Genomic DNA, 22,093 nt, shown 5'->3' on the forward strand with positions numbered 1-22,093 from the left:
CCGGGGACTTCCGCGCTGGCCGTGCATGTATGACGGCCGCGCTTATTACTCGAGTCCCCGGCTTTTGCGGCCTAGTTTCGTTTCGTTCCCGCCCCCAGGCCTGCCAGTCAGGGGAAGGGCGGGACGCTGTGCAGAATGTCAGCACAGAGGGCTGGAGTCTACTTTACATACTCCAGCCCTCACACTGGGCACAGTGGGACACCAGTTTCCCGCACTTTGTCTGAGGCACGCCCACGGTCCGCCCCTCTTCACAGAACGTCGGCAGCCATTCCTGTGTGCAGTCTGAGCTGGAGAGGGGAGACAAGTTTTGGGAGACCCAGACACGGGATTCTGGCGACCACACACCCGCGTTTGAGCGGGCGGTAAGCGGCGCCTCTGGTGCTGAACCCACTTGTGCCGAAGTGTACATTTGTATTTTTATGCTTGCATACTATACATTGCACTGTACGGTCGCTGGTGCTTCCTGGCTATATACCCTCCTAGATTGCTCAGAGGAGACAACAGCATGTCATCCGCAAAAAGCAAGGGTGCCAAGGCACAGGCTTTCTATGCTGCTTGTACCGCATGTGAGGCTTCTTTACCGGCAGGTTCCACTGACCCCCACTGTGTGCAGTGCTCGGCCCCTGTGGCAACTGCTCGGCCGGGGCCTCTGCTAGAGGTGACCCAGGGAGAACCACCTGTGAATACTGTCCAGGTGACGGGGACAGAGTTTGCAGCTTTTGCGGATAGATTGTCTGTGACTATGACTAGAATTCTAGAAACGTTGCAGTCTAGACCAGTAACTCAGACCATGGGCACTGTTCAATCATTGCTCCCTGGTCCCCCTCTGTTGGAACAGCCCCGGGCTCCGGGGATGTCCCATGCATCCCAGTGTGACGGTTCGGACACGGACGACAGTCCCAGACAGCCTAAGCGAGCTCGCTATGAGCGGCCCTCGACTTCATCACACTGGTCAGGGTCCCAGCAGGAAGGCTCTCTGTGTGATGAGACGGAGGTAGCTGATCAGGATTCTGATCCTGAGACCGCTCTCAACTTGGATACACCTGATGGGGACGCCATAGTGAATGATCTGATAGCGTCCATCAATAGAATGCTGGATATTTCTCCCCCAGCTCCTCCGGTGGAGGAGTCAGCTTCACAGCAGGAGAAATTCCATTTCAGATATCCCAAGCGTAAATTGAGTTCTTTTCTGGACCACTCTGACTTTAGAGACTCAGTCCAGAAACATCACGCTTATCCAGATAAACGTTTCTCCAAACGGCTTAAGGACACACGTTATCCCTTTCCTCCTGACGTGGTCAAAGGCTGGACCCAGTGTCCCAAGGTGGATCCCCCTATCTCCAGGCTTGCGGCTAGATCCATAGTTGCAGTGGAGGATGGGGCTGCACTTAAAGATGCCACTGACAGACAGATGGAGCTCTGGTTGAAATCCATCTATGAAGCTATCGGCGCGTCGTTTGCTCCAGCATTCGCAGCCGTATGGGCACTCCAAGCTATTTCAGCTGGTCTTACGCAGGTTGACACTGTCACACGTGCATCTGTGCCGCAGGTGGCATCCTTAACCTCTCAAATGTCTGCATTTGCGTCTTGCGCGATTAATGCTGTCCTGGACTCTACGAGCCGTACGGCAGTGGCGTCCGCCAACTCCGTGGTTTTACGCAGAGCCTTGTGGTTAAGGGAATGGAAGGCAGATTCTGCTTCCAAAAAGTGCTTAACCAGTTTGCCATTCTCTGGTGACCGACTGTTTGGTGAGCGGTTGGATGAGATCATTAAACAGTCCAAGGGTAAGGATTCATCCTTACCTCAGCCCAGACAAACCAAACCCCAGCACAGGAGGGGACAGTCGGGGTTTCGGTCCTTTCGAGGCTCCGGCAGGTCCCAATTCTCCTCGTCCAAAAGGACTCAAAAGGATCAGAGGAACTCAGATTCTTGGCGGGCTCAGTCACGCCCAAAAAAGACAGCCGGAAGACCCGCTACCAAGGCGGCTTCCTCATGACTTTCGGCCTCCTCTCTCCGCATCCTCGGTCGGTGGCAGGCTCTCCCGCTTTGGCGACATTTGGCTGCCACAGGTCCAAGACCGTTGGGTGAGAGACATTCTGTCCCACGGGTACAGGATAGAGTTCAGTTCTCGTCCTCCAACTCGATTCTTCAGAACGTCTCCGCCTCCCGACCGAGCCGATGCTCTTCTGCAGGCGGTGTGCACTCTAAAGGCAGAAGGTGTGGTGATCCCTGTTCCTCTTCAGGAGCAAGGTCACGGTTTTTACTCCAATTTGTTTGTGGTGCCAAAAAAGGACGGGTCCTTCCGTCCCGTTCTGGACCTAAAACTTCTCAACAAGTACGTAAAAGCCAGACTGTTCCGGATGGAATCCCTCCGCTCCGTCATCGCCTCAATGTCTCAAGGAGATTTCCTAGCATCAATAGACATCAAGGATGCTTATCTCCACGTGCCGATTGCTCCAGAGCATCAGCGGTTTCTACGGTTCGTTATAGGAGACGAACACCTTCAGTTCGTAGCTCTGCCTTTCGGTCTGGCGACAGCCCCACGGGCCTTCACCAGGGTCATGGCAGCAGTAGTAGCAGTCCTGCACTCTCAGGGACACTCTGTGATCCCTTACTTAGACGATCTCCTTGTCAAGGCTCCCTCTCAAGAGGCATGCCAACACAGCCTGGACGTTGCACTGGAGACTCTCCAGAGTTTCGGGTGGGTCATCAACTTTTCCAAGTCAAATCTGGCCCCGACCCAATCGCTAACATATCTTGGCATGGAGTTTCATACTCTCCCAGCGATAGTGAAGCTTCCGCTGGACAAACAGCGTTCACTACAGACAGGGGTGCGATCCCTCCTTCAAGACCAGTCACACCCCTTGAGACGCCTCATGCACTTCCTAGGGAAGATGGTAGCAGCAATAGAGGCAGTCCCTTTCGCGCAGTTTCATCTGCGTCCACTACAGTGGGACATTCTACGCCAATGGGACGGGAAGTCGACGTCCCTCGACAGGAACGTCTCCCTTTCTCAGGCGGCCAAGGAATCTCTTCAGTGGTGGCTTCTTCCCACCTCATTGTCAAAGGGAAAGTCCTTCCTACCCCCATCCTGGGCGGTGGTCACGACGGACGCGAGTCTGTCAGGGTGGGGAGCGGTTTTTCTCCACCACAGGGCTCAGGGTACGTGGACTCAGCAAGAGTCCACCCTTCAGATCAATGTTCTGGAAATCAGAGCAGTGTATCTTGCCCTACAAGCCTTCCAGCAGTGGCTGGAAGGGAAACAGATCCGAATTCAGTCGGACAACTCCACAGCGGTGGCATACATCAACCACCAAGGAGGAACACGCAGTCGGCAAGCCTTCCAGGAAGTCCGGCGAATTCTGACGTGGGTGGAAGACACGGCATCCACCATATCAGCAGTTCACATCCCAGGCGTGGACAACTGGGAAGCAGATTTTCTCAGTCGCCAGGGTATGGACGCAGGGGAATGGTCTCTTCACCCGGACGTGTTTCAAGAGATCTGTCGCCGCTGGGGGATGCCGGACGTCGACCTAATGGCGTCCCGACACAACCACAAGGTCCCAGTCTTCATGGCGCGGTCTCACGATCACCGAGCTCTGGCGGCAGACGCCTTAGTTCAAAATTGGTCGCAGTTCCGGCTCCCTTATGTGTTCCCACCTCTGGCACTGTTGCCCAGAGTGCTGCGCAAGATCAGGTCCGACTGCCGCCGCGCCATCCTCGTCGCTCCAGACTGGCCGAGGAGGTCGTGGTACCCGGACCTGTGGCATCTCACGGTAGACCAACCGTGGGCGCTACCAGACCGACCAGACTTGCTGTCTCAAGGGCCGTTTTTCCATCGGAATTCTGCTGCCCTGAACCTGACTGTGTGGCCATTGAGTCCTGGATCCTAGCGTATTCAGGATTATCTCAAGACGTCATTGCCACCATGAGACAAGCTAGAAAACCAACCTCCGCCAAGATCTACCACAGGACGTGGAAGATATTCTTATCTTGGTGTTCTGCTCAGGGAGTTTCTCCCTGGCCATTTGCATTGCCTACTTTTCTTTCCTTTCTACAATCCGGTTTGGAAAAAGGTTTGTCGCTCAGCTCCCTTAAAGGACAAGTCTCAGCGCTATCTGTATTTTTTCAGAAGCGACTAGCACGGCTTCCTCAGGTACGCACGTTCCTGCAAGGGGTTTGTCATATCGTCCCTCCTTACAAGCGGCCGTTAGAGCCCTGGGATCTGAACAGGGTTCTAGTTGCTCTCCAGAAGCCGCCTTTCGAGCCTATGAGGGATGTTTCCCTTTCTCGACTTTCACAGAAAGTGTCTTTTCTAGTAGCGGTCACCTCGCTTCGGAGAGTGTCCGAGCTAGCGGCGCTCTCATGCAAATCTCCCTTCCTGGTGATTCACCAGGACAAGGTGGTTCTGCGCCCGATTCCGGAGTTTCTCCCTAAGGTGGTATCCCCCTTTCATCTCAATCAGGATATCTCCTTACCTTCTTTGTGTCCTCATCCAGTTCATCAATGTGAGAAGGATTTGCATTTGTTGGATCTGGTGAGAGCACTCAGAATCTACATTTCCCGCACGGCGCCCCTGCGCCGCTCGGAGGCACTCTTTGTCCTTGTCGCTGGTCAGCGTAAAGGGTTGCAAGCTTCCAGATCCACCTTGGCTCGGTGGATCAAGGAACCAATTCTTGATGCCTACCGTTCTGCTGGGCTTCCGGTTCCCTCAGGGCTGAAAGCCCATTCTACCAGAGCCGTGGGTGCGTCCTGGGCATTACGGCACCAGGCTACGGCTCAGCAGGTGTGCCAGGCGGCTACCTGGTCGAGTCTGCACACTTTCACCAAGCATTATCAGGTGCATACCTACGCTTCGGCGGACGCCAGCCTAGGTAGACAAGTCCTTCAGGCGGCGGTTGCCCACCTGTAGAAAAGGACTGTTTTTACGGTCCTGTCACGAGGTGTTATTTTACCCACCCAGGGACTGCTTTTGGACGTCCCAATCGTCTGGGTCTCCCAATTAGGAGCGATAAAGAAGGGAATTTTGTTACTTACCGTAAATTCCTTTTCTTCTAGCTCCAATTGGGAGACCCAGCACCCGCCCTGTTTTCTTAGGGATTTTTGTTTTTTCGGGTACACATGTTGTTCATGTTAAATGGTTCAGTTCTCCGATGTTCTTCGGATTGAATTTGTTTTTAAACCAGTTATTGGCTTTCCTCCTTCTTGCTTTTGCACTAAAACTGAGGAGCCCGTGATCCCACGGGGGGTGTATAGGCAGAAGGGGAGGGGCTTTACACTTTTAGTGTAATACTTTGTGTGGCCTCCGGAGGCATAGCTATACACCCAATTGTCTGGGTCTCCCAATTGGAGCTAGAAGAAAAGGAATTTACGGTAAGTAAACAAAATTCCCTTCTTTTGGCTCTGGCCTGGACGACCTCCTCACTAAGGCATCCGATAAGAAACAGGGGTTTCCAGTTTTTCCGGTGGCGTCCTCTCGCAGCCGGCCCTTTCGGAGACGTCAGTTTTTCGCAAAGAAGTCTCAAAAACCGCAAGATCAGTGGAAGGACCGTAGAAAGACTACCTCGGGCTTTCTCTTTGGCAAGCACTCCGATAATAAGCCCAAGCCCTCTCAATGACGCCTGTCATCAGGTAGGGGGTCGGCTGTCCCTCTTCCTCCATGCATGGCAGGCAATCTCCTCCAACAAGTGGCTCCTTCAGATTGTGGCGGAAGGGTTAAAATTGGACTTCCGTTCACCCCCTCGGGGGTCTCTCAGAATAACATCCTTGCGGTCCCCAGAGCGGCAGATGGCCTTGGAAGTAGAAGTGCTAACTCTCCTCTCGAGGAAAGTCATTCAGGAGGTCCCCATAGGTCAAGAAGGGGACGGCTTTTACTCCACACTGTTTCTGGTTCGGAAGCCGGACTCCACCTTCCGCACCATCTTCAACCTGAGGAGCTTGAATTTGCATCTGGTGCAGCGAGCCTTCAAAATGGAGACCATGAAGTCAACTGTCAGACTGTTGTATCCAGGGTGTTTTATGGCGGTCCTCGACTTGAAGGACGCCTATTATCACATCCCTATTTTTCCGGCTCACCGGCGGTTCCTCAGGTTCGCACTACACGTCTCCGGGAGGCTGAGACACTTCCAATTCGCAGCGCTGCCATTCGGGCTTTCCATGGCCCCGCGGATCTTCACCAAAGTCCTCGCAGAGGTCATGGCACATGTCAGGGAACAGGACATATTGATCGTTCCGTATCTGGACGACCTCCTGATAGTGGGTCAGTCGGAGTCTCTATGTGCGGCTCATGTGACCAGGGTCATCACCATCCTGGAAGGCCTGGGGTGGGTGGTGAATCTGCGGAAGTCCAGACTCCAGCCTCTCCAATGTCAGGTCTTCCTGAGTCTCGTCCTGGACTCTACGAGTCAGTTGTGCCGCCTGCCGGTGGACAAGGTCACCAGGATCTTGTCCTTAATCTCTTCTGTAAGGAGTTGCCCAGGCATGTCCTTACGGCAGGCTATGTCGCTGGTCGGGACTCTTACCTCTTGCATCCCAGGGGTATGGTGGGCCCAGCTGCATTCCAGAATCCTCCAGTTGGAGGTCCTTCGGTTTCAGAGACTGTTTGGAGGCTGTTTGGAGAAGAAGTTGACCCTGTCTGCAGACTCCTTGCACTCCCTGGGTTGGTGGCAGGACCCCTCTCACCTCCGGACGGGGGTTCCTTGGCTTTCCCCGGTCACGGACACTATAGTCACGGATGCCAGCCGTTGGGGGTGGGGCGCCCATCTGCGCCAACAGGTGCTTTAAGGTCCCTGGGACGCTCGGTTGGTCAGACAGTCCTCAAACTACAGGGAGCTCATGGCGGTTCTCAAGGCACTAGAGGGGTTCCTCCCCTTCTTGAGAGGTCGCCATGTTCGGGTCCTTTCGGACAACAGGGTGACTGTGGCGTACGTCAACCATCAGGGAGGCACCAGATCCCCTTCTCTTCTGGCTCTGACTATGCGCATCTTCCAGCTAGCCGAACAACATCTCTCCTCATTGACAGCTCTTCATATCAAGGGGGCGGAAAACGAGGAGCCAGACTTCCGCAGCCGGCACTGTCTCAGTCAGGGGGAGTGGTCCTTGGACCCGGGGGTCTTTCGCAAGCTCACGCTTCTATGGGGTGCCCCTGTTCTCGACCTGTTCGCTACCAAGGCGAATCGGAAAGTGGACAGGTTCTGCTCTCTCAACCCCCGAGACGATCCTGTTGCCCTCGATGCCTTCCAGATGTCTTGGTCTCACGGCCTCCTGTACGCGTTTCCTCCCCTGATCCTGTTGCCTTCGGTTCTCCGGAAAATCCGGACCGACAGAGCGGAGGTTATTCTCATCGCCCCCTTCTGGCCGAAACGGGCATGGTTTTACTGGCTGCGGACACTGTCTCTGGTGGATCCTTGGGTTCTCCCGGACGCCCCTCATCTCCTGTCCCAGGGCCCAGTCCGTCACCCCCCCGACCCGGCTCTCCATTTGACGGCTTGGCGTTTGAGCGGCGGCTGCTAGCTCGACGGGGGTTTTCCTCTTCCTTAATCGATACTCTTCTTCGCAGTAGGAAAGTGGTCACCACGGCCATTTACGGTAGGGTCTGGAAGCGCTTTCTCCTTCAGTCGGGGGCTCGGGCGGAGGGCCCCCCTCCTATCTCGGCTATTCTAGAATTCCTCCAGAGGGGGTTGGAATTGGGGCTCTCCACCAGTACGCTCAAGGTGCAGGTGTCGGCCTTAGGGGCTCTGTTTCATTGTAGTCTGGCCCAGAATGAATGGATTTGCCGGTTCATTAAATCTAAGTCCAGGTCGGTGCCTGTTCAGGCTCCCAGGGTTCCCCCATGGGACCTTAATTTAGTGTTGGATGCCCTCACAGGGCCACCGTTTGAGCCCTTAGGGGAAGTCCTTCTCAAACTGCTGTCCCTTAAGGTTTTTCTACTCGTCGCACTCACCTCGGCCAGGCGGGTGGGGGATCTCCAAGCCTTGTCTGTGGTTCACCCTTATACCCAGATTCTGGATGATAGGGTGGTGTTGCGGACTGATCCCTTCTACTTGCCCAAGGTTTCTACACCTTTTCATCGGTCCCAAGAGATCGTGCTCCCTTCCCTCTGTGACCCCCCCTCGGAACGAGAAGGAGGCTAGGTTACACACGTTGGATGTCCGGAGGGCCTTAGTCACGTACCTAGATAGGACTAGGGAATGGAGGAAGTCTCAGGTCCTGTTTGTCACTTTTCAGGGGCAGTCCAGGGGGCATGGGGCTTCTAAGGCTACCTTGGCCAGATGGGTTAGGGATGCCATCGGTTTGGCGTACTCGGCTAAAGACGCCACTCCTCCTTCGGGCATAAGGGCGCACTCCACTAGAGCAGTGTCTACGTCTTGGGCAGAGAGGGCGGATTCCTCTCTTGACCAGATCTGTCGGGCGGCTACTTGGTCATCTCCTGGGACTTTCTTTCGGCACTATAGGCTGGACTTGTCCTCCACAACTGACCTTTCCTTTGGGAGACGGGTCTTGCAGGCGGTGGTCCCTCCCTAAGGTGGATGGTCTATATAAATCTCTCATGTGGTGCTGTCATGGGCGGCAGGGAAAAATCTTAATTACTCACCGGTAATGGGATTTTCAATAGCCCATGACAGCACCCTTAGTTCCCCCCCTTTTCACTGGTTGTAGGCACCCTTCGGGGAGTGTTAGTTATGGGTGTTTTTCCTTGGGTGGTGGTATGATTAATCTGTTGGTTGTGTTTTGTTGGTCCTCTCTGGCTCTGAAAACCTACTGATGTGGAGGAGAGGTACCGCCTTTTTATCAGTGGGTTTCCTGTCCTGATGTGGGCGGAACCTATCTCTCATGTGGTGCTGTCATGGGCTATTGAAAATCCCATTACCGGTGAGTAATTAAGACTTTTAAAGGAACCAGTCACCAGATTTGGTGATTATAACCTGTGGCCACCACCAGTAGGCTCGTATATACTGCAGTCTAGAATACTATATATAAGAGCCCAGGCTGCTTTGTATAATATAAAGATCCCTTTTATATTCCTCACCTAGGGGGTGGTCCAGTATGATGCGTGTTGCTGCTCTCCTGTCTGGCTCCTCTCTGCTATGATCACTAGCCAGTGGTGTCAGGAATTTTTTAATCCCTTGATGCCTTGGCTATAGTCAATTTTTGCTCTTTTGCTTTTTCCTCCCCTCATTCCAAGGGCCTTAACTTTTTGTTTTTTATTTTGTCCATCAATATAATTGTATGATGGCTTGTATTTTATGCGTGATGAGTAGTACTTTTTAAAATACACCATTCATTTTACCATACAGTGTACTGTAAAATGGGGAAAAAAAAATCCCAAGTTCAATTCCACAATATTGTCTGTCTCTTTTTTTTTTTTTTTTTTTTTTTTTTTTTTATTATAATAATTTAGCATGTTCACTGTATTGTAAAACTAACCTGGCATTCTCCAGGTTAGTATGTATTTGTGGTCACGAAAATTCACAATTTTTCGGGGATCTGAGCTGTATGAGGGTTGGGGTTTTTTTTTGTTTTTTTGTTTTTTTGTTTTTTTTTTTTTTTTTGTTTTGTGCACTGAGCTGACATTCTTACTGATACAATTTTTGCAAAACCTATCTACTCAAATAGTATTTCATGCCGTGTAAATGTGTTGTGTTTTTTTTTGTTATACTGTTTACTGATTGGAATGTGTTTTGTGGGGAGGGGGTTTTCTGGTAATGGTGGAAAAGGGGGGTGACATTTATTTACCCCACACCCTTTTCAATATCATTATTTTTCATACATTATATATAAAAATATATAAATATATCTATGTAGGTAGGAGATATAATATGTATGTGTTTGTATGTGTGAATTTTTTTTTTCTTAAACGTTTCTACAGAGCAGGGCATCTGCATTGTTCTGTACTACAGATATAATTCTCTCCTATGAATGTCGGCTCGTAGCCAGCATTCACAGGAATAGTGTCATGACAGGCACAGAAGTAATTAGCTGACCCTGGTTATCATGACAACCCATCTGCACTCGCGATGACATCACTGGAGCGCTGATGGAAGCAGGGAATGACATGCTGACAGATTGTAAATGCCGCTATCAGAGATGGACAGCGGGATTTAACTGATTAACAGTTATGGGTGGATCTTCCATCCACCTGTGACTGTTAGGCTATGTGCCCACGTAGCGTCGAGGTCCTTGCATTTATAAACTCACCCTCTGGCAGTAATTGGTTTTGACCACAAAATGGCGCTAAAAACACATGCGTATTTACCGCATTTTTGATGCGTTTTTAGTGCTTTTTGCATGCTTTTCCACCTGCATTTTGACAGATGCTTTTTGAACATCAGGACACTGCTAAATAAAGTTAAATCTGTCAAACACAGTGAAAAAAGAGAAAAGAAAACCCAAACAAATTAATATAAAGAATTAATCAAGAAAATAGACATATTTCACTAAATTATAGCGGTAATATACTATTTATTGAGAAAATAGCAGTAACTTCTTATTTTTCATTAATTTACTTGTCGGACTATGTGTGTGAAAAGGGACATATGAAATCATTATTTTGATGTCCAAAAAGCATGTTTTCTGCACCAAAAAAAGCAAGTAAAACGCTGGAATTTTGATGTTTCTTGGTTACTCCCTGTTTCTCATTGACTTCTATGTTATCTAAACGCACCTCAAATGGCAAAAACAGTTGACATGCTGCTTTTTTAAACGCATGGTTTTTGCCACAAAATATGCAAATTAAACGCAGCATTTTGAACTGCATGGTGGGCACAAGAAATCCCTATTTCTCATAGACTTTGCTGGGAAATCAAAACGCATGCATTTTGGCACTAAAAAGGTGCAGCTGAAAACGCTGCAGAAAACCATGTAAAAACGCATCGTGGGCACATAGCCTTAGAGGCACATGTTGGCTGATCAGATCAGCTGACGTGCAGGGACACACGCTGGCTCTGTGCGTGAGCCCGCATGAAAACAAGGTACACGACATATAATGTAAATATACGTTTTATTTCGACGACAAGTTTACACCAGTGCCTCTTCTTGTTTTGAAAGTCAATTTTTGCTGATTGCCTCACATTTTAATATGCATGTATACAAACTATACTACACAAGATTCAAGACATTTCACTTAGCAGGTTGTACATTTTCACTAATGTCTACAATTTTATTTATTTATTATTTATTTTTTTTTTTTTTTTTTTTTTTTACCATGAGAATCTAGATGGCCATTAACCATTTTTCAAGATTTTAATAAATGTAGTACATAAACAGGCCGGGGTTGGGAGTGCAAGGGTTTTATTGTTTAGTGATTATATGTGTTGTCCTGCATGGCAATGGTGCAGTATTTTAGCCGAATATTATTGGGCATCAGTAAAATGTTCACTTGGGGGAGAAGTAAATGTTCCCACGCTCCTGATTGTGAGGGAATAATACCACAATCTGACTTTTCTCTCAGGTTGGATAATCTCCATTGTACAGGTCAGATATAGGACATCCGGAGAGTATGTATACATCTTTAGGTGTGTGACCGCTCCTTTTATATCTCTTTATTCCTTCTTAGGGCCAAGGTGAAGGACAAGATCCAGCTCATCAATAACATGCTGGATCAGGTCAATGAAATGATCATCGGGGGAGGCATGGCATTCACCTTCTTGAAAGTATTAAACAACATGGAGGTAAATTTTAAATTTATGAGACATCACTTGGAGAGCTGACCCTTCGCTTTTAAACTGCAACCCATAGTTGTGTTTCTACTGTGATTTGTAGCTAATGTTTAAAGGGGTGGTTCAACCATATTTTTTATTGTCTAGTTCGATATTATATTGAGAAACAATGTTTCTCTCAAATACCTTGTGTTGTCAATAGTGCCTGTGAGAGGCGCTATTGCAGACCGCTGTTCCCCTCTTTGGTGACGTCACATCCCTGCGGCCAGCTGCAGTCTTCCTGACTCATTGAGCTGTGAGCGGTGTTTCACCGCTTGTCACAGCCCATCTGCTCCCTCCTCCCTCACAGCAGAGCGCTGCAAGCAGGAGACGCGCTGTGCTGTGATAGCGGTGAAACACCACCCACAGCTCAGTGAGTCAGGAAGACTGCAGCCGGCCGCAGGGATGTGACGTGTGCGGCACGTGACGTCACCGGAGTGGGAACAGCAGTCTGCAATAGCGCCTCTCTCAGGCACTATTGCCAACACCAGGTATTTGAGAGAAACATTGTTTCTCAATATAATATCGCACTAGACAATAACAAAATATGGGTGAACCACTCTTTTATGTGAAGACTTCAAAATGCAATGTCTTTCAATCAGTCTGCATGGTGTATGGGTGTGTGACATTTTGTTAAAGTGACCTTTTCACTGAATGTTTTAGTTTTAAACGGAGTATCTCCTCTAATCTGTGCTGCCTCACTGATTCTGGGATAGTTTTTCTTTTTATTCTGTGCCTCTCCGTTCCAAAGTTATGCCCCCTGGTAGAATGGTGCAAATTTTCCCTTTCACAAAGTGGGCGTGTACAGCAAAACGTCTGTGGGTGTGGCTGTTTTGATTGGCCAGAATCTGAAGAGGAAAAAGCGAACGCACACAAGTTGTGTGGCACACGCCCAGTTCATTGAAATTACATTTTAGCATTGTTATTACAAAGGGGAATAACTTTGGAACGGAGGTGCACAGAAGAAAAACAGATACTGTTCCAAAATCAGTGGAGCAGCGGTAATAAGAGGCAGTACTCAGTTTAAATAACAAAATTCCAGTGACTGGTGCACTTTAAATATCATGTTACCTCAAAGTTTTTGGTTTTACCGAACCCATCACTATTAGTCAAGGAAAAACGTTTTACCCTTTTCTTCATCGTTCCTTATGGGAGACCCAGACCATGGGTGTATAGCTTCTGCCTCCGGAGGACACACAAAGTACTACACTAAAAGTGTAGCTCCTCCCTCCGAGCATATACACTCCCCGGATGACAAATCCAACCAGTTCAATGCTTTGTGTTCAGGAGGTCACACACACACATGCATCCTCTGAATTTTGATTTCAAAGATTTGGAAGAAAAGCGGGTCCAATCTGGACTCCCGGCATGTCCCTTCTCACCCCACTGTGTCGGCGGTGCTGTTAAGGTTGATTTTACAAGGCTGGAGCCTTCACATGCCGCGCTCCTTCACCATCCCCTGAGGCTCTGGCTTGAAGTGGGAGCCATCACGGTTCTCACTGCTTTGCAGGAGACCGGTCTCCATCCGCAGCCCTTTTCAGGATCCTGCCGGACGGAGCGCTCACCTCCCAGGGACCTGGCACCTGCGTCTCACAAGCTAAGTACTGAGACGTTATTACCACAGACAGTGGTCTTTCCAGGGGTCCCTTGTACTTTATATATTGGGGAGAGTGTGTTATATGACTGTGTTAACATTTCCGGCCGGTTCTCCAGTTTTCACTGGAGAACCGCGCCGATGGTGCCTGCATGCTGGCCGCATGTTTAAATCTAGGCCCCGGCTTCGCCTGAGGCCTAGTTTCGATTCACTACCCCTGCATGTCAGTCGTGCAGAGGGACAGTGTGGCTCCGCCCAGCGGCTGTTCAGCACAGGGAACGGACACTCCTCACTGAGGAAAGATTCCCTCCCCTGTATACCTCATTTGCCCTCCGGATCCAGCTCTCAGAGTAGGCCCCGCCCCCTCTCCTCGCTCCGGCGCCATTTTCTCAGCGTTCTCAATGTCTTCATAACCACATTGTGACAAATGGGGGCCTGGGCTGGGGGATCTGGAGGGCACAGAGATGTCCCTATGTTAAACGGTCTGGCAAGCCACAACCTCCGGTTGTGCAGCTGCTTATATACTCTGTTTATATACTCTGCTGGGGGTCATTCTGGACAAGAGCCCCCACTTCTGCAGCATGTCTCACATCAGAGCAAGGCTGCAAGGCTGTTCTTATTATGTACTGCCTGTACCGAGCACATAACCACATTGTGATGCTTGCTCGAACATAGTGGTCCCTCAGCCTGGAAGCTCATCAGTGGTCCCTCCAGCTGCTCCGGCTCCGGTGGCTGATCCCCCGGTTTGGGCAGAATCCCTCTCTCCAGGGGACAGCTGTCCCGGACACTGCTGAGCATGCATCAGCCCCCATCTCAGGGCGCTTCTGCTGCTACGGCTCGCTCAGCAAAGCTCACAGAGGATTCTTCATCTGGTCTCAGTCCCCGTCCTCCTAAAATGGAGTCGCAGGGTCCCCTTTCCTTCCTCGTCCCGCAGCTCTGATTCATGAGCCGACTCGCAGGACGAGGAGGATGCCTTTTCTAGGGGCTCGGACGCTACTTCATGTACATTGATCTGTCCGAAGGTGACGCAGATGCTAATGATTTGATTGCGTCCATTATATTTGTACTGGACCTCAATCCGCCTGTATCAGGGGTGCATTCCACTCTGGCAGAAAGGCATCAGTATACCTTAAGAGAACAAGGAGTGTGTTCCTTAACCACTCCAGTTTGTCAGCCCACTGTGACCAAGCCCAGAGCCTGTCCTGACAGACGCTTCCCAAAGCGTGGTTCTGATGACTGTTTCCCCCTTCCACCAGTGGTGGTCAAGGAGTGGGCTCATTCACCAAGGATGGACCCTCCGGTGTCTAGACTTTCAGCCCGGACAGTTGTATCAGTGGCTGACGGCACCTCTCTAAGGATCCCATTGTCCGCCAGGTTGTCCTTCTGGCCAAATCTATATATGAGGCGGCAGGGGCCTCGTTCTCCCCATCTTTTGCAGCAGTGCGGGCTCTCAAAGCCATCTCTGATTCTCTGGAGGAGATGCATTCCCTCACCAAGGACTTTATGCCCGAAATGGATGCCTTAACTTCCAGGATTCAGTCTTTTCATCCTATGCCATGTCTGCCATGCTGGAGACTGTCACCGCACTGCGGTGGCCTCGGCTACTTCCCTCGCTATCCGCAGGCTCCTGTGGCTTCGAGAGTGGAAGGCAGATGCTTCTTAAGAAGTTCCTTGCTGGGCTCCCTTTTGCTGGGACCAGTCTATTCGGTGAACAACTGGATGAAATTATTAAGGAAGCTTTTCGCAGGAAGAGTACTTCCATGCCACAAACCCAGGAAACCGGTCCAGGGCAGGAACCAGTCGAGGTTTCGTTCCTTTCGTTCCTCTAACTGGTCGTCCTCTAAGCCCCCGGCCTCGTCCACTAACTCAGCCAAGGTCCGTAAACCAACTGGTGCATGAAGCCGCGTCCTCAGAAGTCCGCAGGAGCTGCGGCCACCAAGGCAGCCTCCTCTTGATTATCTGGCCGCGCCAGTAACGTCCTTGGTCGGTGGCAGGCTCTCCCTCTTGGGCGACGTGTGGTTTCAACACGTCTTCGATCAGTGGGTGTGGGTTACCATCTCCCACGGCTACAGAATGGAATTCTATCCAGCCCGCCAAACAGATTTTTTTCTGTCAACTCCCCCCTGCTCCAAGGCCGCCGCCTTCTCACAGGCCGTGGCATTCTTGCAGGCCAATGGAGTAATTGTACCAGTTCCCGACTGGGAACGGTCCTGAGATTTCTACTCAAATCTCTTCCTAGTTCCCGAAAAGGACGGTGCTTTCCGACCTGGATCTCAAGCTTCTCAACAAGCATGTCAGGTGCGGCATTTTTGCATGGAATCTCTGCGATCAGTCAATGACCCAAGGAGATTTCTTAGCATCCATCGACATCAGAGATGTCTTTCTGCTTGTGCCAATCACAGTTTCACACCAGCGTTGGCTACGTTTTGTAATCTGAGAGGAACATTTCCAATTTGTGGCTCTCCCCTTCGGGTTAGCCACGGCCCCTCGTGTATTCACAAGGTCATGGCAGCAGTGGTTGCGGTTCTGCACCTCCAGGGGTTGGTAGTGATTCCTTTCCAGGACTACCTTCTAGTCAAGGCTTCATCCAGTGCAGACTCTCAGCGGAGTGTCTACGCTCACTCTCAGCGGAGTGTCTCGCTCACTCTCGCCATGCTTGAAAGTCCACTCTGACCCCATCCCAGGACCTTACGTACCTAGGGATGCAATTCGAGACTCTGCTGGCACTTGTGAAGCTGCCCTTAGTCAAACAGCAGTCCCTTCATCTGGCGGTTCGCTCTCTGCTGAGGCTCCGCCGTCATTCCATCAGGCACCTCATGCAGGTGCTGGGTCAGATGGTGGCGTCAATGGAAGCGGTTCCCTTTGCCAGTTCCATCTGCGTCCCCTGCAGCTGGACATTCTCCGCTGTTGGGACAAGCAGACCTCTTCCTTGCACAGGCTGGTGGCTCTGTCGCCACAGACCAGGAGCTCTCTTTAGTGGTGGCTTCGGCCCCTCTCTCTGTCCCAGGGACGCTCCTTTCTGGCCCCGTCCTGGGTGATTCTCACCACGGATGCCAGTCTATCCGGCTGGGGAGCAGTGTTTCTCCACCACCGAGCACAGGGCACTTGGACTCCGTCCGAATCAGCCCTCTCGATCAATGTGCTGGAAATCAGGGCTGTACTCCTAGCTCTCGTAGTTTTTCACCACCTGTCGGCGGGCAAGCACATTCAAGTCCAGTCAGACAACGCGACAGCAGTTGCCTACATCAATCACTAAGGCGGGACTCGCAGCCGCCTAGCAATGTTGGAAGTTCAACGTATCCTTCAGTGGACGGAGGACTCCAAGTCCACCATATCCGCAGTCCACATCCCAGGCGTAGAAAACTGGGAGGCAGATTATCTCAGCCGTCAAACCGTGGACAGCGGCGAGTGGGCCCTGCATCCGGCAGTGTTCAGGTCAATCTGCCGCAGGTGGGGCACTCCGGAAGTGGATCTAATGGCATCCCGGCACAACAACAAGGTCCCGGTTTACGTGGCTCGCTCCCACGATCCTCAGGCCCTGGCAGCGGACGCGCTGGTTCAAGATTGGTCCCTGTTCCGTCTGGCCTACGTGTTTCCCCCCCTCTAGCTCTCTTGCCCAGAGTCCTGCGCAAGATCAGAATGGAGGGCCGTCGGGTCATCCTCATTGCCCCAGACTGGCCCAGGCGAGCTTGGTTCCCAGACCTGCTCCGTCTGTCCGTAGAGGTGCCGTGGCATCTCCCGGACCGGCCAGACCACCTCTCACAGGGTCCGTTTTCCGCCAGAATTCTGCGGCTCTCAGATTGACGGCGTGGCTCTTGAGCCCTGAATCCTTACGGCTTCAGGCATTCCTTCCGAGGTCATCTTCACTATGACTCGGGCTCGGAAGTCTTCCTCGGCCAGGATTTACCACAGGACTTGGAGAATTTTCCTGTCCTGGTGTCGTTCTTCCGGCCATGCTCCTTGGCCTTTTTTTCCTTGCCGACCATCCTGTCCTTTCTACAGTCCGGTCTGCAGCTAGGACTGTCCCTCAATTCCCTCAAGGGACAGGTCTCTGCTCTGTCAGCGTTGTTCCAGCGGCGTATCGCCCGGCTGGCCCAGGTGCGCACCTTCATGCAGGGCGCATCTCACATCATTCCGCCTTACCGGCGGCCTCTGGATCCCTGAGACCTTAATCTGGTCCTCACGGCCTTACAGAAACCCCCCTTTGAGCCTCTTAGGGAGGTTTCGTTGTTTCGTCTTTTCACAGAAAGTGGTCTTTCTGGTGGCCATAATTTCTCTCAGGAGAGTCTCTGATTTGACTGTGCTCTCTTCGGAGTCACCCTTTTTGGTTTTTTTCACCAAGACAAGGTGGTTCTCCGTCCGACTCCGGGCCTTCTCCCTAACGTGGTGTCTCCTTTCCACCTTAACTAGGACATTTCATTGTCTTCCCTTTCTTGGGCCCCTGTGCATCGCTTTGAGAAAGCGTTGCATGCTTTAGATTTGGTGCGGACGCTCCGGATCTGTGTGTCACGCACCGCTGTTCTTAGGCGGTGCACCTCTCTTTTTGTGCTGACCACAGGTCAGCGCAAGGGTCTCTCGGCTTCTAAACCGACCCTAGCTCGTTGGATTAGGTCGGCCATATCCGATGCCTACCAATGTTCTCAGGTGCCTCCCCCGCCGGGGATTAAGGCGCACTCGACCAGAGCTGTCGGTGCCTCTTGGGCTACGGCTCAGCAGGTCTGTCAGGCTGCCACTTGGTCTAGTCTGCACACCCTTTCGAAGCACTACCAAGTGCATGCTCATGCTTCGGCAGATGCGAGCTTGGGCAGACGCATCCTTTGGACGGCTGTCGCCCATTTGTGAAGTTAGGTTTGCCTACTTCTCAGTTTTCTGTTTATTCCCACCCATGGACTGCTTTGAGACGTCCCATGGTCTGGGTCTCCCATAAGGAACGATGAAGAAAAAGAGAATTTTGTTTACTTACCGTAAATTCTTTTTCTTATAGTTCCGACATGGGAGACCTAGCACCCTCCCTGTTGCCTGTTGGCAGCTTTCTTGTTCCGTGTGTTTTCACCGGCTGTTGTTGTAGACAGAGGTTCCGGTTATTCCGGGTTTTACTCGCTCTACTTATGGGTGGATGTCCTCCTTCAGCTTTTGCACTAAACTGGTTGGATTTGTCATCCGGGGAGTGTATATGCTCGGAGGGAGGAGCTACACTTTTAGTGTAGTACTTTGTGTGTCCTCCGGAGGCAGAAGCTAAACACCCATGGTCTGGGTCTCCCATGTCGGAACTATAAGAAAAAGAATTTACGGTAAGTAAACAAAACTCTCTTTTTTACAAGTGGCAAAACTAATCAGTTACTGCAAATGCCATCAGCCACCTAGATCATTGCATTTGGGGTTTCTGTGTCATTCTATTAACATACACTTTTTCTTTTTCGCTCCTAATTGGGAGACCCAGACAGTGGTGTATAGCTACTGCCTCTGGAGGCCGCACAAAGAACTACACTTAAAAGTGTAAGGCCCCTCCCCTTCTGGCTATACACCCTCCCGTAGGAGTACGGATTCCTCAGTTTTAGCTTTGTGCGCAGGAGGTCAGACACGCACGCATAGCTCCATTGTTTTTAGTCAGCAGCAGCTGCTGACTATGTCGGATGGAAGAAAAGAGGGCCCATACAGGGCTCCCAGCATGCTCCCTTCTCACCCCACTGTATGTCGGAGGTGTTTGTAAGGTTGAGGTACCCATTGCGGGTACGGCGGCAGGAGCCCACATGCTGATTCCTTCCCCATCCCTTTTTACAGGGCTCTGGGTGAAGTGGGATTTACTGGTCTCCAGGCACTGAGACCGTGCTCCATCTACAGCCCCTGGAGAAGATGCTGGATGGAGCGGAGTACATCAGGGACATGGCCCTGCTTCCTCAAGGTACTCTGTGTCCCCGTGCATTTGGCGCTCACACCGCAGCATGCTGGGTGTTGTAGTGCGCCGGGGGACATCAGCGCTACGGCGCTTGTGCCATGGCCTCATTCAGCTTCGCTGAAGCAGGCACACTTCTGGGAATCGGTCGCGCCGGCCGCTGGGACTGCGGCGCGGCTGGCACTTGTGGTGCGCCGGGGACTTCAGCGCGGCCCGCGCTTTTACGGCGGCCGCGCTGATAACTCGAGTCCCCGGCTTTTGCGGCCTGCTTCCGTTCGTTCCCGCCCCCAGACCTGCCAGTCAGGAGAGGGGCGGGACGCTGGCCAGTGCATCAGCGCCGAGGGCTGGAGTCGTTTTTACATACTCCAGCCCTCACAATCGGCACAGAGGGGACACTGTTTCCCGCACTTTTGTTTGGGAACTCCCACGGACCGCCCCTCTCCACAGACGCCGGCAGCCATTCCTGCTGACACGCTGAGCTGCAGAGGGGAGCCGGGGAGACCCAGACAAGGAATTCTGCGCCTCTTACCCGCTATTCAGCGGGCGGTAAGCAGCCCTCAGGGCTCACCCCCTCTTGTGCCAGTAGTATTCTTAGTATTTTGTTTCTACAAATACTTGGTATTACATAGCGCTGGTCGCCCTTTGGCTATAGACTCTCTCACATTGCAGAGAGCCAGCAGCATGTCGTCCGTAAAACGCAAGGGTGCCAAGGCACAGACATTATATGCTTCCTGCACCGCATGTGGGACTTTTCTACCGGCAGGCTCCACGGACCCCCATTGTGTGCAGTGCTCGGCCCCTGCGGCGCTTGCACAGTCGGGACCTCTGCTGGACGTGACCCAGGGTGTACCACCTGTGAATGCTGTCCAGGTGACAGGAACTGAGTTTGCAGCTTTTGCTGACAGAATGTCTCTCACTATGTCACAAATTCTTGACACATTGCGAGCTAGGCCTGTACTTCAGGCCACGGACACTGTGCAATCATTGCCCCCTGGTCCCCCTCAGCTCCAAGCTCCGGGACGGGCATATACACCTCAGGGTGAAGACTCTGACTCGGACGATGGCCCCGGGCAGCCTAAGCGGGCTCGCTATGACGGGCCTTCACATTCATCTCAATGGTCAGGATCCCAGCGAGATGAATCTATGGGTGATGAGGCGGACGTAACTGATCAGGATTCTGATCCTGGGACCGCTCTCAATCTAGATACACCAGATGGTGACGCCATAGTTAATGATCTTATATTTAACATCAATAAGATGTTAAATATTTCCCCACCAGCTCCTCTTGTAGACGAGTCAGCTTCGCAGCACGAGAGAATCCATTTCAGATACCCTAAGCGTACTTTAAGCACTTTTCTGGACCACGCTGACTTTAGAGACGCAATCCAGAAACCCCACGCTTATCCTGAAAGGCGTTTTCCTAAACGGCTTAAAGATACACGCTATCCTTTTCCCCCTGAGGTGGTCAAGGGTTGGACCCAGTGTCCAAAAGTGGATCCTCCAATTTCCAGGCTTGCAGCTAGATCCCTGGTTGCAGTTGAAGATGGAGCGGCACTTAAAGATGCCACTGACAGGCAGATGGAGCTCTGGCTGAAATCCATCTATGAAGCGATTGGAGCGTCATTAGCGCCTTCTTTTGCGGCCGTATGGGCACTCCAAGCTATCTCAGCCGGGCTTGCGCGAGTCGACTCAGTCACACGTGCATTTGCCCCGCAGGTAGCACCATTGACCTCGCAAATGGCGGCATTCGCGTCGTACGCGATTAATGCTGTTCTTGACGCTACAAGCCGCACGGCAGTGGCGTCAGCCAACTCCGTTGTTTTGCGTAGGGCCCTGTGGTTGAGACATTGGAAAGCAGATTCTCATTCCAAGAAGTGCTTAACCAATTTGCCTTTTTCTCGTGACCGATTGTTTGGAGAGCGTTTGGATGAAATCATCAAACACTCCAAGGGTAAGGACTCATCCTTACCGCAACACAGACAAAACAAACCCCAACAGAGGAAGGGTCAGTCTGGTTATCGGTCCTTTCGAGGACCGGGCAGGTCCCAATTCGCCTCGTCAAAAAAGACTCAAAAAGACCAGAGACGCTCAGATTCTTGGAGGTCTCAGTCACGCCCAAAAAGGACAGCCGGAGGAACCGTTGCCAAGACGGCGTCCTCCTGACTTGCGGTCTCCGATTCCCACACCCGCGGTCGGTGGGAGGCTTTCCCACTTTGGCGACATCTGGCTGTCACGCGTCAAAGACCGTTGGGTGAGGGATATTCTGTCTCACGGGTACAGGATAGAGTTCAGTTCTCGTCCGCCAACTCGTTTCTTCAGAACTTCTCCACCACCAGACCGAGCCGATGCTCTGTTGCAGGCGGTGGCCGCTCTAAAGGCGGAAGGAGTGGTGACCTCCGTCCCTCTTCAGGAACAAGGTCACGGTTTTTACTCCAATCTGTTTGTGGTCCCAAAAAAGGACGGATCGTATCGACCCGTCCTGGATCTAAAGTTGCTCAACAGACACGTAAAAGTCAGGAGGTTCCGGATGGAATCCCTACGCTCCGTCATAGCCTCAATGTCTCAAGGAGATTTTCTAGCATCAATAGATATCAAAGATGCGTATCTCCACGTGCCGATTGCACCAGAGCATCAGCGTTTCCTACGCTTCGTCATACACGACGAACACCTGCAGTTCGTAGCGTTACCTTTCGGTCTGGCAACAGCCCCCCGGGTCTTCACCAAAGTCATGGCAGCAGTAGTAGCTGTTCTGCACTCGCAGGGTCACTCGGTCATCCCGTATCTAGACGACCTGCTTATAAAGGCACCCTCTCAAGAGGCATGCCAACACAGTCTGAAGGTGGCACTAGACACTCTCCAGAGTTTCGGGTGGATTATCAACTTTCCAAAGTCTCATCTAACCCCGACCCA

The 22,093-nt window shown here is 51.7% G+C and overlaps 1 protein-coding gene across 1 annotated transcript in view; it reads left to right on the forward strand.

The window, feature by feature from the left end:
* The window catches only part of PGK1 (phosphoglycerate kinase 1), a 52,699-nt gene that overhangs the window by 22,094 nt on the left and 8,512 nt on the right, over positions 1 to 22,093 (forward strand). Inside the window, exon 7 of the mRNA XM_075323845.1 lies at positions 11,555 to 11,669. Within this exon, the coding sequence (XP_075179960.1) occupies positions 11,555 to 11,669 (115 nt within the window). The remainder of the gene's footprint in view (positions 1 to 11,554; positions 11,670 to 22,093) is intronic.

The sequence above is a fragment of the Anomaloglossus baeobatrachus genome, chromosome 9, assembly GCF_048569485.1.
Source record: "Anomaloglossus baeobatrachus isolate aAnoBae1 chromosome 9, aAnoBae1.hap1, whole genome shotgun sequence".
NCBI lineage: Eukaryota > Metazoa > Chordata > Amphibia > Anura > Aromobatidae > Anomaloglossus > Anomaloglossus baeobatrachus.